The sequence below is a fragment of the Salmo trutta genome, chromosome 14 (genome assembly GCF_901001165.1).
Source record: "Salmo trutta chromosome 14, fSalTru1.1, whole genome shotgun sequence".
NCBI lineage: Eukaryota > Metazoa > Chordata > Actinopteri > Salmoniformes > Salmonidae > Salmo > Salmo trutta.
This window is the reverse complement of record NC_042970.1, coordinates 16819962-16834929: the sequence shown is the minus strand read 5'-3', so window position 1 is coordinate 16834929 and position 14968 is coordinate 16819962. Positions and strand designations below refer to the sequence as shown.

The 14968-nt window shown below is 44.3% G+C and overlaps 1 protein-coding gene, 1 long non-coding RNA gene and 1 pseudogene across 6 annotated transcripts in view; 1 reads left to right on the top strand and 2 right to left on the bottom strand.

Annotated features, from left to right (window-relative positions):
- The first annotated feature begins 2218 nt into the window (after positions 1-2218).
- On the top strand, positions 2219-2769 carry LOC115207527 (uncharacterized). Its single transcript, XR_003881021.1, has 2 exons — positions 2219-2492; positions 2563-2769. It is a non-coding gene; the product is annotated as an uncharacterized LOC115207527 (long non-coding RNA).
- On the bottom strand, positions 2569-5089 carry LOC115207526 (serine/arginine-rich splicing factor 6-like; annotated as a pseudogene).
- A 1282-nt stretch (positions 5090-6371) lies between these two features.
- Positions 6372-14968, bottom strand: part of rassf5 (Ras association domain family member 5) — a 53699-nt gene continuing 45102 nt past the window's right edge. For 3 of the 5 annotated variants that reach the window (XM_029774665.1, XM_029774667.1, XM_029774668.1), the window contains 4 exons: positions 9905-10018; positions 9447-9786; positions 9209-9324; positions 6372-9049 (listed from right to left, as the gene is read on the bottom strand). In XM_029774665.1, the coding sequence (XP_029630525.1) occupies positions 8906-9049; positions 9209-9324; positions 9447-9786; positions 9905-10018 (714 nt within the window). In that variant the 3' untranslated portion in view covers positions 6372-8905. The remainder of the gene's footprint in view (positions 9050-9208; positions 9325-9446; positions 9787-9904; positions 10019-14968) is intronic. The other 2 variants (XM_029774666.1, XM_029774669.1) reach the window with 1 other exon arrangement.

Genomic DNA, 14968 nt, shown 5'->3' with positions numbered 1-14968 from the left:
CAATTTCTCAGAGAAAGATTTAGTTTCTTTCCCAAAAAGATTTCAAAATTATTGGCATCCCTGAGATTCTTATAAAATCTGCATTGACATTCTACTTTTTAAAGTGAATCACAGCTTAAGGAACTGTATTGTGACCTTGCCTGGTATTGGAAGCAAGTGTATCTTGTCCCCACGCACAGTGAAGATGGTGGTTTGGGAGGCAAAGAAAAATAAAAGCACCAAAGTTGGATAACTACAGAACTTGGTTGCATCTTTGGGTCTCCAAATCTACAATTAGTTGCCTCCTCCAATTAGACGCTACCTCCATGCCAATAGGCTCTTTAGAAGGGTTGGTGAGGAAAAAACATTAATGGAGAGCAACCAAAAAATGCATTGGCAGTTGGATTGGAACCGGTGCTATGGTCAGATGACATGAAAATAGAGCTCTTTGGCCCCTCACACCAGTGGTGGGTTTGGCATCGAAAGAAGATAATCTCATACCTACTCTAAAATACAGTGGTGGATCTTTGATATTATGGGGCTATTTTGCTAGACATTTTAGCCAAAAACCTGGTTGCCTCTGCCAGGAAGTTAAAACTTGTGGATCTTCGAGCAAGACAACCCCAAGCACACTTCAAAATCCACAAAGAAATGGTTAACTGACAACAAAAATCAACATTTTGCATTGGCCATCTCAGTCTCCAGACTTGAACAACATTGAAAACCTATTGTTTGAATGGAAGAGGGCAGTCCATAAACGCAGACCAAAGGAAATAAAGGATCTGGAAAAAAAAATGTATGGAGGAATGGTCAAAGATCCCTCCCAATGTGTTCTCCAAACTCATAAAACATTTTAGTGAAATTGTTCAGCGCCATAATCCTCGCAAGGGGAGGGTGCCGGAGTATTGATTTCTTGTTAAACAACAAAATATCTTTCTCTGAGCAATTGTATAGTTAAATAAAGGCTACATTTAAATACATATAAATATATATTTATTTGTAAAACCTTTCCCATTTATTTGGAGCATACAATATAGCTCAGTACAGGTATTTTTTTGTAATGAAGGGTGTCAATAACTTTGGACCCGAACGTATATCAAAACTGTTTAACTAACAAGTGATTAACACATTTCCTTAAACAAATGTAATTGATTTAGAGGGTAAATAATCTGATTTCTCAGGTCAAACAGTGACATGATTTTCCATACATCTTCTCTTTGCAATTAGTGTAGTAATAAATTATACTAAAGCTGTATGATTTGTCAATACTCAATCACAACTGTCTAGACTCTATACAGACAGCATCAAAGAAACCAATAAATCTGCATATTAATAATCAACACATTAAGGAAAGCAACAAACAGGAAAAACATCTGATTGTTGATCTTCATTTCCCTCTATTTTTGATTTGTGAAGATAGTCATAACATAATGCCTTGCCATCTAGCTATAACCAATCATGAATTATGACTTAATGCCGGACTACCAGAGATTCAAAGCAGAGATTACAAATAAGAATCAATCATTTCCTCTTGAAACAAACATCATCAACCAGTAACTATAACATGAAGCATAAGCAATCTCATACAGATAAAGAAATTGAGAACAATTCCTCTACAATGTGTTCCACAGCAATCTACAATCTTTCAGCCTGGTTCTCATGCAAAGTTAAAAACAATGTTAAAAAGCACTACAATCCAAACTTCATTAAAACCAAATGCTCAGAGTGGGACAAATTGAAACACTGCATTCGATTTGTAAATTATTTTTAAACCATCTTCCATACTTCCTACTAAAACAAGTGCAATTGAATTTTTGGATGTCAACCTGGATCGCGAATGGGAGAAGGATTTAGAGCACGAGGGGGAGCGAGAGGTCGAGTGCATGGCGGGGTACTTCGATTGGTGATGGTCTTCTTGTGGGGAGGGAGACATGGAGGCAGACTTGGCCCGCTCTGTTTCCATTCTCTGTGGGGGTTGGGTGGCGACTCTGGGACTTCTTGCTGACAGACTTCTCTTTGGAGTGGCTTCTGGATTCCTGCTCAGACTTGACTTTAGACTGACTCTTGGAGCGAGACATGAGGGCGTCGGAGTGAAAGCTGGATTTGAGCTCACTGAGCCCCTGCGAGACTTATGAATGTGGGAGTGAGAACAGGACTTCCTGGTGCGAGAACGTGAGCGGGACTTGGAACGGGATTTGAGTGACTTGGAGAGGGACTTCTTCCCGGATCTAGAACGGGATTTCTGGTTGGACCTGGAGCGAGAGCGGCATGTACTACGAGAGTGTGACCTGTGGAGAACAAACACACAAATTAAAACTAGTTATGTGTTACGATGACATTTCCTCTCTGGGATAAACTAAGTATTCATCTATGCAACTACCCCAGCCTTGTGAAGTGGAGTTCTTTGGCAGGGCAGTTTTCTTACCGTAAGCAAGAACTGGAGTGGCTGCCAAAACTTCTGCTCCTGCTGCGAGAGCGACATCTGCTACGAGACCTGGGAGATCAAACACATTGTAAGCCTGGGTAACTAATCAGCTTTGGTACTAGAATGACAGCAAATTAAACATATCACCCCTTCTACAGGAGGGCCATAAGGACCCAACGGCTGCATTATGTGGTAGGCCCAGGACTATCCGAGCGGGAGCAGAACTCAATCACCCCCTCGTTGGGCCGCTCCTTATGAGCATCGGCATATGTCACCTCAACCAGCCTGGCGCATGAAGTCCTGTCAACCAAAAATATATTGTAGAAATTAATAAACAGGCACATTTTTTTTGTGCTTAAAACAAATAACTTGTTCTGACCCGTTTTCAGAGAAAGATGGAGAATTGACATACAGTCCTCACCTTTAGGTCCTGCCAGCTGCAGCGACTGGAGAGGTTGTCCACAATAAGACGGTACTCTGTGCGTACAGGTGGCCCATACTTATCCCGGCCAGTGGGGCTTCGGCTGCTGTAACCACTACCGTCTTTAAAAGAACACGGACAAGACCGTCAGTCAGTATGGCACAGCGGGGGTGAAAACTAGAGGTCGACCGATTATGATTTTTCAACGCCGATACCGATAACGATTATTGGAGGGCCAAAAAAAAGCCAATACCGATTAAATCGGCCGATTTTTTTGTAATAATGACAATTACAACAATACTGAATGAACACTTATTTTAACTTAATATAATACATCAATGAAATCAATTTAGCCTCAAATAAAGAATGAAACATGTTCAATTTGGTTTAAATAATACAAAATAAAAGTGTTTGAGAAGAAAGTAAAAGTGCAATATGTACAAAAAAGAAAGCTAACGTTTAAGTTCCTTGCTCAGAACATGGGAACATATGAAAGCTGGTAGTTCCTTTTAACATGAGTCTTCACCTTTGTCTATTGGCAAAAGGCTGCCGTCATCATGGCTTCCGGTAAGGTCAGCCAAGAGGTCATACGTCAAAGGTCACACACACATTAAGGTGAAAGCCAAGGCAAAACGGGACAGGCAGTCATCTTAGCCTGACAAGGACATGAACTCAGCCCGCAGTGGCCTCTTTCAAATTGAAACATCTAGTACTTTGTTAATGTTGAAGTCAAATGATATAATGAACATATTGCATCTTCATATATCCTTTAGTTTACATCACAGCTGGGATGTTTACACACACACACGCACATAAAAAAGACTATTGAGTGTGTTCCACTGCCATAAAGCAAGCAACACAGTTGAAATGTAAACACCACATCGAACACCCCCAACCCAAACCCTACGTGTTCAACAGCAGCATCAAATTATGTTTTTCACGGGATAAAAGATCAGCAATAGCTTGAGAGGAAAGTTCAGCAAACGAGACACTGCATACATACAAAAACGTTCTAATATTTAATGAAGCTGCAAGTAAGCATTTTGTTGGATGGGTGGATACCATGCGTACCCGTACATACGCCTAATACAACTTGAAACAATGTTGTGCTTGATTCAAATTGAATTTATACGGCTACAGAGGTATTATTTCAGTGGGCCTCCAAATTGCAACGAACAGCCACAGAGAATAATCTAGTATCATTGGAAGAGCTATCGAAGTGTTGTGATCATGACTTTACTGCCCCCTGCTGGAACTCCCCGTCATCATACCTGAGAAAAAAGTCTAATGTGATGCATTTATACAAATGTACAGAGTTCACTTACAACCCCCACCACCACCATATCCATCACGGTCCGTGCGTGGACCACGAGCGTGCTCAATGATGACTCGTTCTCCGCAAAGGTCTTTGCCGTTCAGCAAATAAACTGCGTCGTCGGCGTCACATCGAACTCCGCAAAGCCGTACCTGCAACATTAGATCGTGCATGAGCGAGAAGACGGAGCAATGCTGACGACGGGTCAGGAGGTCTACTGTGTTGGCTAAATGTCAACAACAACAGCTGACAATCCAGCTACTACAGTCAGCAGTCGCCATTTCGCCCATGCTAGCTAGATAACATCTTAACTTACCCATTCTTCAGATCAAACTCCAGTAACCACAAAAAAAAAACTATGGATGTCTTCCTCACGAACATGATAACTCAATCTGCCGACGTACATACGCGGCAATATTTGTAATAATATCCCCGAGTTTTTCAAGCTAATCGTAAAGTGTGCATTAAATTCTTCTTCTTCTATGGTATTATGGGGTCTGGAAATAAGCGTTAGAGGTGCATGCTGCCACCTATTGTACGGCTGGTAAACTATAGAAAGCATACCCATTGTATGAAAGGGGCGAAAAAACGACATCATCCAAAATACAAAAATAGAGACATTAAAAAAAAAATCTTCATTTGTGCTGTGCAGTTTATGAGCATTACAATAAATGCTACAAAATCTACCTTTTTCACATGTAATATATCCAGGGGAGAACGACTCTCATTGAAGTCACGGAAGTTCAAGGCCGACCGTGGTACTGCATGCATTGTTAGCAGAAAACAGGATCGCCCAAAATAGGGAATGGAAAAATGTCAATCTTCGTGTAAGCAAAATATTTAGAGGACACTCGTGGTACCAGTAATACACCCGATGTATGTCCTTTAACCGATTATTTTAGAATTGCACACAGAAGAAGTTATAAGGACTTTAGTTGCTAATGGCAGCCTGCATCACCCCAGACGGCCTTCAACTTGTTATGTATGCCATGTTCAAACAACTGGAAACTGAAATATGAGACTTCTGACATCAGTGTGTTCAAGGCAACTGGGAACTTGGGAAAAAAACTAGCTCTGAGTGGGAAAAAACTCTGAATTCCAAGTCGGAAACTCTGGCATCTTTCTAGATCTCCGACTTTCCAGCCTTTTTTCAGAGTTCCCAGTTGTCTTGAAAGCAACATTACTCAATGAGAGGGGGCAGCACAGAGCTAGCCTGGAACATCACTTCCTGGAGTAGCTCAAACTGCGCATGTTATGGCTCCATGAGACGTCATCTTAACTGACTTAATTTGGCTTCAATGTGCTATTGAGTTTTCACATAGAAATGAATGGTGTCAAGTGATTGATGTCTTTGTCTATTCATAAATACAGTCATTAAATATATCAGGATCCTCAAATTGCTGAGAAAAAAAAACAATCACTGGTGCAGTCTCAATTACCATTGCGTCTTCAGCGCCACTCGCTTCCTCCACTCTTCTCACCACCTCCAAACTACCTGTCTCCTTCACACTAACAAGGCAATCCAGGGACAGCATATAACCTCAACTGGAATACGATATTCTCCCGTTTTGCATACACTTGGTACATGCTCAAATCTTTTGCATTCATCACACTGGATGAGCTTGTGCAAAAAGCTCTTACAGGTTATCTCATAAAGCCTGACTCATCAAAAAAAAACAATACTATGGACGAAGTGGGTTTCCTTACTCCATCCACCATACAGGTCAGTCGACGTGCACCAATCACTTCACCTCCTTCTTCAGGTATATCATCTGCATCCACTTCATGGCAACCCAAGAGATAACCCCTTTGACAGGTGCCCTGCTTCGAAAATCCATACACAAAACATTCCATAAAAAAATATTTGAGGCGCAAAGCGCACTTCTGTTCCGCAAACACACAAAAATATATAGTTATCTATAGTATAAATAATTCAGTTAACTTTCTCTCCAACTCTGCTTTTGAATGAGCACACCTCTGGAGCACACAGAAAACCATTTGGGACTCTTAATTAATGGAAGGGAATCTAAAAAGAGGCCTTTTAGAAGGAGCTGGTTGAACTCTGGGGAGTTGCAGAACCACCACCGACAGGAAGAAGCTGGCCTGGCGACTACATAAACAGGGACATAAGGCAACAGCACACATGAGATATGATATAAGTGTACCCAGGGGACTTTCCGGACCAGAAAACAGAGTGTGAATGATCTCATAAAGGAGACGAGGGAGACTCATTAAAGGATGACATTTATTTCATTCTTCATTTTCTTTACAGCTTTACAGATATCTATATACACATCTAATTCTTCAGATAAACCAAACTAAGAGATTACTGGAAAGCATTGATTTCCCACATCCTCTGACACTTACACCATGCCGAAGGGGGTGAACCATAAAATAAATAACACACACGCAGATGTAACAGACACATGCAAGCACACACACACACACACACACACACACACACAAAGACACACACACACACACACACACACACACACAATCTTATGGGTTCCATCGTTGACATGTAGTCTGGTCTCAGATCTGTTTGTGTGGCTTCTATAAGCCCTGTGAGGGCAGGAATAAAACAGGTTTGATGAAGGGACCCTCGGCATCAGGAAGGCATGTGCTTTTGGACGATGACAGAGACTGACTGGAATACATAGATATGAACTATCATATAACATTTATACTATTATCTTCAGCCCAGACACACACACCAACTCAACTAACAATCGTTATAATCAATAATAATATTTTTTCCTCCAACGTTTACATATATACATATGCATCACACTCAGATAAACATTAATTGTATGATCAAATTCCCTTAAAAAATAAATTAAAAAATCACTAATTTCATGCTCCTTCTATAGGATACTATACAGACTGGCAGACCAATCTGTGGCCAGAATCAGTGTGCAAAAACGTTTTTTCCTACAATACGTCATCTTTTCAGTCAGGCATATCCCACTGCCCCTGTCCCTCTTAACTTTGGTGTGATCACCAGAATGTTTTTTTTTTTAGCTCAATGAACTATAGGAACAGGAGTTTTTCCTAACTACATGAACTGACCAGGAATAACTCCTGGCAGTATGACCTTTTGACCTTAAATCAGTGTTTGAGCATCAGTTCCTCATTCACTCGGTCCTGTAACAGTCGGCTCAGTAGCAGGGCTTCAGGGGCCTGTCACAGCAGCACAGAGTGGCTAGCTCTAACAGGACTCTAACAACAGTAGCTACAGCTGCATACCCTCTCCACAGACACTGGGAACAGCAGCAAAGCAGTCTCCCATCAGGAGAAATGTACATTTCCAGGTTAGGGGTCAGGAGATAAAGGTCAGGGGTTATTGATGAGGGAAGGGTGAAAAGTATATGAAGAGTCAAAACATCAACTGTTTGTAAATGCTATAAACACCAGCAGACGATTCATGCAATGAAGGAATCTACTGATTGTTTACATACGGTATGCTTCTATAGGATGGGTGAATGAATAACGGGTACAGAAGACATAGCTTCTATAGGATGGGTGAATGAATAACGGGTACAGAAGACATAGCTTCAGTAGGATGGGTGAATGAATAACGGGTACAGAAGGCCTATGTCTCTGTTTATGTGAATGCAGCCAGGGTACTCAATGGCTATCTGAAGAGACTAGTGTCTATGGGAATAGCATCTATTTATGATATACACGTCTATCTGCACAACACCTCCCACACTAGCATGGTTACCCAGGTAGATGGAGATGATCTATTGTATATACGTCTATCTGCACAACACCTCCCACACTAGCATGGTTACCCAGGTAGATGGAGATGCAGTATTAAGTGAAAGTTAGCCGCCTGAGATAGAGGGGTTATTTCAGCGCTGGATAAATAAATTAGGATAGAGAGCTCAGGTCTTCTTCTGCTTCTTTAGCTCAGCAGAGCAGTTCTATGAGCAACACTGGTGTACATCCCTGGGACTGATATGAGAGGAGTCTGAAGATGAAGACGGATTCTGGCATTCCTTTGCCCCACCCCACCCTAACCCAACATAGCTTTACCCCAGCATCCCAACCCTACTTCCCAACCCAAGCATACCCACCCGTCTCCTACCCTCCTAACCTACCCTCGACCCTGGACAGAAGGCATGCAGGGACAACCTGAGAGTTGATATCGTAAACATCAAGTAATAGAACATTCCAAATGGTCCATCCACCATGGAGCGTTGTTTTGAATGGTAATGTCTGTTCTAGTCCATCTGAATCTTTATGCAGGGGCACTGGGGCAGATAGAGCAGGGCGAGAGCAGGGCGAGACTCATGCCTTAGTAAATACATAAGTAAGTAAATAAGTAACACTTGCAGTAGCAGCAGCAGCAGTATAATCTTAAAAACATAATCAGACCAAACTAAGATTCAATGTAACATTAGAAGACCCATCAGGTCACATTGTCAGACCAAAATGAGATCTCTGAGCCCAAAGAAGTCAGAGGGTCTGTCAGTTCAGCGTGTCTTTCACCTCCAAGGGAAACACTGATTATGTTCCAGAATCCGGCCCACTCGCCCTTTAAATCAGTCCCCTTTTCCCTTTCCATGCTTTCTCAACCCCTCCTCTCTTCCCAAAGGGGGGGTGAGGAGGGAGGGATGGAGGGGGGCTGACCGTGTAATGAGGGGAGAATAGTAGTCTGTGAGCTTCAGTGGTCTCCTGTCTCTCCCTGGGTCAACAGAAGGGTAAGGGTTGAGGGGTCAGGGTGAGAGATTAGGGATGAGGGATCAAGGGTGAGGGGTCAGGGTTGATGCTCGCATAGTGCCTTCTGTAGTCTCTGTCGGTAAACTGTGAATCTCTGCTCCACCAATCGCACACGCTCAGTCTCCTCCTTCTCCAGAATCACCAGGAAGTTCTGCAGCTCAGGAACTGAAAATGCATGCCACTGAGAGGAAGAGAGAGAGAGAGAGAGATTAGTGATATTAAAGAGAATGGTTTTAGGACACACAGTATGTGTTTGTGTGTCTGCGTGTATGTGTATGTGTGTGTGTATGTGTATGTGTGTGTGTGTATGTGTATGTATGTGTGTGTGTGTTTGTCTTACCTCCACCTCTCCGGTCTCGTTCTCCTTGAGGACAAAGCTGAGCAGCTCAGGGTCTGGCCCTGCCACCAGTCTCAGAGAGAGAGGACACTCCACCAAAGGAAGTTTCTGGAACAGATCTACTCAGACACACAGCAAAGGAAAGACACATCAGGTTCCACGTCCAGGCTATTAGCATATTATCAGATCTCTTCAGACCAACACTCAGTAGGACCAGAATGTATATGTGTATATAACTCACCCTGTCCATCGCGGTGTGTCTGTCTGTACAGGGCAAACTTGCGTGGGTTATCCAGCACCATAAACTTCTTCAGCAGGCCCTGTATGACCTCCCTGACCGTGGTAGTACTACTAATGTGGAGTTGCTTCACACAGTCACTGGGAAGGTAGAACGACGTCCGCTTGTCACTCAACCCCGCTCCCTCCCCCTCCTGGCCCTCTGACACCGTCATTGGCCGACCGCGTCTGTCTGCCTTGCCTGACTGTTCCTCTAATCCCGCACCCTCCACAGCAAGCACCGTGACTGGCCGACTCAGCCTGAGGTGGACCTTAATGAAGCCAGTGTACAAACCATCAGCAGCCTGAGTGCGAGAGAGAGAGTGAGAGAGAGTAAGATGCCTGTGTGTCAATTTTGGTCAATTCAGATTCAATACTTCACACTAGTACCTATGTGTATATGTAACGTGCTGTAGCACTCACCAGTTTCATGCCATTCTCTGAGACGTTAGAGTTGTAGTCCTCTATCCTGGCCCGCACCTCTTTCTCTGACAGAGCCTTGGGCCCTCCCACCTGTTCCTCTTTGACCTCATTCTGCTGAAACACACAGAGAGAGACAGACAACAGGCTGTGTGAGAAACAGGAACTACAGTACAGGGGGAAGTTGAGAAAGAGAGCAGTCATTTTGACTTAGACCCGAGGACACCTTGACTTCCTCTTGGATGGTTTCATGACGTTTCCCAACATTTGGCTGCTATCACTCTAAACAGCAGAGGGTGCTAACTTTCAGAAACACACTGACACACACACACACACACACACACACACACACACACACACACACACACACACACACACACACACACACACACACACACACAACTGGCTTCTGGACATTACCTATTGGGCTATAACATTTATAGAATGTTGCGTGACTCTTCATTTTTGTCTCCCTCTCCCCTCCTCCCTCCCATTCTCCTACTTGCCCTACTCCTCTTTCCCCACATCCTCCTCCCCTACCTCCCTTCAATCTCCCTGCCCTCCTCCCTGCTCCTCCTCCTCCCCAACCCATCCTCATCCTCCCTCCCCCTATTCTCCCTCCCCTCAACCTGTCCACCCACCCTCCTCCTCTCCCTCCACCTATCCTCCCTCCCTCCTCCTCCTCCTCCCCCTATTCTCCTCCACCCATCCATCCATCCTCCCTCCCCCATCCTCCCTACCCTCTACCTGTCCTCCCCACCTGTCCTCCCTCCCTCCCCTCCCCCTTCTCCTCCATTTGTTCTCCCTTCCCCATCCTCCTCCTCCCTTCCGTCCACCCATCCTCTCCTCTCCTCCTCCTCCACCCATCCTCTCCTCTCCTCCTCCTCCACCCATCCTCTCCTCTCCTCCTCCTCCACCCATCCTCTCCTCCTCCTCACCTCCCTCCTAAACCCAGCATGACTCTCTACCTCTGTCACTCTTTTTCTCTCCCTCTCCCTTCCCACTCTCAGACACTGTCAATGTGATAGCTCCAGTCTCTCCCACTGCTAGAGCCATGGAAAAGCACCAAACTCCACCTCCCCCATGCAGTGTGACTGTAGGACTCATCTTGAGACTCGCTCATCATGAGGTTGGGGGAGAGAAGGGAGAATGAGGGAGAGAAGGAGAGATGAGGAGGCATGGTTGCTGAGCAACACAGAGTTTGACTGGGTTATTTCTAGATGCATCCTCTGATGCTGTTTTGCTTCTTCTCCTCCTTTTCACTCTCTTCTTCTGGGACTTTGGTGGTGTGAGAGAGAGAGAGAGAGAGAGAGGGGAAGACCGAGAGAGAAAGAGATGGATCGAGAATCATTTATGTATGGGAGTCCTCAGGGCGTGAGGGGAGCGTGTCTGCTTCATTCAGTACAGTCGCCTTGTCCATTGTGTGTGTGCAGCATATCTTGGCTTGCATAAGCAGAGACAGGGAGCAGGATCAGTCAGAACAGGATGTTGTCTCTTATTTCTTCACTCTGCTCCTCTCCTCCTCCATGAATATCAACATCTTCTTGGGTGGAGAGTTATGTTTGTTGTGTGTTCAGTGTGTGTGCGGCACCTTTCCATGGCAGGGTTTAATGTGTGTGTGTGTGTTTATCTTGACATAAGAGTTAGAGTTAATGAAGTGAGAATGCAGAGGGAGTTTGGGCAAACTGGTCTAAATGTCAGAAAAGGACCATTTCTAAAAGGACACAACCGTAATAATGGAAGTGAAGTGATACAGAAAGTTCCAGCACTTCAGTGTCATAGAAGGGCATCAGAAAAGAGAACATTCTGAAATACACAGACCTTTAAGTGTCTGTGAGCGTGTCACCGAGACTAAACACCACTTTAACACAAAGACAGTTTACAGTTTAGTCATTTAGCAGACGCTGTTATCCACAGTGACACGTGAACAGATCTTTCACCTATTCAGGTCGGGGACTCAAACCAGCAACCCTTCAATTACTAGTCCAATGTTCTTAAACCGCTGGGCTACCTGGTGCCCCCAAATACCTTCAAACAGCATGACAATCCCTGTGACACAGAAGCTAGAGGATTGGCACAGCATTATTACTGTATTATGTGCAACACAATGTCTGCAGATAGTGTGCATATTCCTATAGCTTGCTATTTGGCATAGAGAAGCACTTTGAAGACGCATACCTGCCTCACACACCTGCCTCACACTGTCTGAATACAGATGTGCTTGGAGGAATGTGTGGTGGATTCAAGGGTCACCGTTGAAAAATCCTCCTTCACTACATCTTAGTTCTTGAAAACAATCAAATCTCTCAGGAATTCCTGTGTTTGTGTCTTAATGTTTGCTAGCTGCTAAATATAGTGCCCTCCCTCCCCTTTGTGTATTCCTATAGAAGAGAGAGTGACAATGGAGTAGTAGGACAATACTGACCCTTCACCCTTGCCGGTCCACGGCCCACCACACCCACACAGAGCTCAGGGACAGAGAAAGTGAACCAGGAGAGAAGACCCACAACCAGACCCAGAGCCACAGGGCTCCCAGGAACATCCACAGTCAGGGAAAGTGCACATGACATGGCTCACACATGAGCTGTTGCTGTTGTTCTCACGTTGACAGGATCAGACAGGGAAGGTCATGTGATCACTCAGGGGGATGTCACAGCGGGCGGAGGAGCAGATGCTCTCAGCCTTTGACACACACACACACACACACACACACACACACACACACACACACACACACACACACACACACACACACACACACACACACACACACACACACACACACACACACACACACGCAATCCATGGCCTGCCCTGTTTTGACTGGACAACTGTCTGACCTTAACTGTCTGAGTGGCATGGTGGTTAGCTTTACAAGAGGCACAGAGGAGACCTCTAAACACATACTTCCAGACACAGCACAGACCAGCAGATTACACTTTACACAGCTAGGGAACATTCTAGAACCCCTCAATGGGAAAACACAGTGTCATCCGAGGCTGCAGTGTCACCCAGAAACACCAGGAATAGATTCAGGCATTTTACTGTAGCCTATGCACCACACACATTCAACATTTACTCAACTTTCCACACAACCGTAATAATGGAAGTGAAGTGATACAGAAAGTTCCAGCACTTCAGTGTCATAGAAGGGCATCAGAAAAGAGAACATTCTGAAATACACAGACCTTTAAGTGTCTGTGAGCGTGTCATGATACTTGACTACCTAACTCTAACCTGAGCTGCACCCTCTTCTCAGACTGTGTCTCAGAACGTCAGTTCGACACGACATCTTTACCGTAGCAACACCAAATTCCTCTTGCGGTATGATGGCGGTCTACCAAACCATTGATCCCTGAGCAGACTGCTGCGGTAGAGGAAGCACACAGGAGAGGAGACACTTAGCTCCCCATCTCTCTGATAGCCACATGAACTACTGTAGATGAGCTGTCACAGCTGAGACAACAATGAGCAGTGGAGATTACATTAGAGAGGGATGGATGGAGAAAGATTGGGAGATTAGAGTGGTGTGAAGAGACAGGCACAACTCCGTGTGGAAGCTATAACCCATGCCTCATTTCCTCTTTTCCAGAAGGCAGATACCATAGAACGTGGTGTGTGTGTGTTTTGTGGTGCATGCTTCTGGTTTCATACTTTCATTCAGTGTTATATCTGCCCCTCCCTCCATTCCAACCTCCAGTCCACCCTCATCCCACTCTCTTCTCCTGTGATCAGAAAGCGCCAGGCACAAATATACACACACACAGTCTCTCTCTCTGTGTCTCTCCTTGCTTTACACCCAAACAGACGCCTCACAAGTCCTCAACTGGCAGCTTAATTAAATAGTACCCGCAAAACACCAGTCTCAACGTCAACAGTGAAGAGGAGACTCCAGGATGCTGGCCTTCTAGGCAGAGTTGTAAAGAAAACGCCATATCTCAGACTGGCCAATAAAAATAAAAGATTAGGATGGGCAAAATGACACAGACACTGGACAGAGGAACTCTGTCTAGAAGGCCAGCATCCCGGAGTCGCTTCACTGTTGATGTTGAGACTGGTGTTTTTCTGGCCATTTTGAGCCTGTAATCGAACCCACAAATGCTGATGCTCCAGATACTCAACTAGTCTAAAGAAGGCTAGTTTTATTGCTTCTTTAATCAGAACAACAGTTTTCAGCTGTGCTAATATAATTGCAAAAGGGTTTTCTAATGATCAATTAGCCTTTTAAAATGATAAACTTGGATTAGCTAACACAACGTGCCATTGGAACACAGTAGTAATGGTTGCTGATAATGGGCCTCTGAACGCCTATGTAGATATTCCATAAAAAAATCAGCCGTTTCCAGCTACAATAGTCATTTACAACATTAACAATGTCTACACTGTATTTCTGATCAATTAGATGTTATTTAATGGACAAAAAAAAAGATTTTCTTTCAAAAAACAAGGACATGTCTAAGTGACCCTAAACGTTTGAACGGTAGTGTATATATATTTAAAAATAATATAATGGCTGAGGAATAATAGTAGGACTGGGGAGTAGGAGGAAAACGCCCCTAGATCCTGACGTAGGGTTTCCCACATTATGGTCAAGGTTTGGGTTTGGATAGCTGATTCCAGATATGTGGCTGGCGCCATTGTAGACAACAGGATGAGTAAAGTGACACACACAGGGGAGGACTGGCCATCTGGCATTTCGGGCAAATGTCAGACAGGAAGGTCAATTTGTAGCCCAGTGGGCCTGTCTACCTGGGATTTTAGTACAAAATTATCCTTAGCTGGCTAATAACGGGGGCCTGGTGTGTTAAAAATGCCAGGGACGATTTTCAGTCCCAGTCCGCCCCTGCAACACAAACATTAGTGGATTATGTCAGAGAGTACAGGAACACTGTGGTTTTCGTATATATTTGTGTGTCTGTTTTTCATATTCAATCGCTAGTGGGCGACAGGGTGGTTTTCCTGTACAGGGAGACTGCTTCTACAGAAGTACTAGAGCACAGCAATCATTCTTGCAGTATATGGGGAATTGGTACCTTTCAGTCATGGCTTAAGACTGGGTCCTTTGTT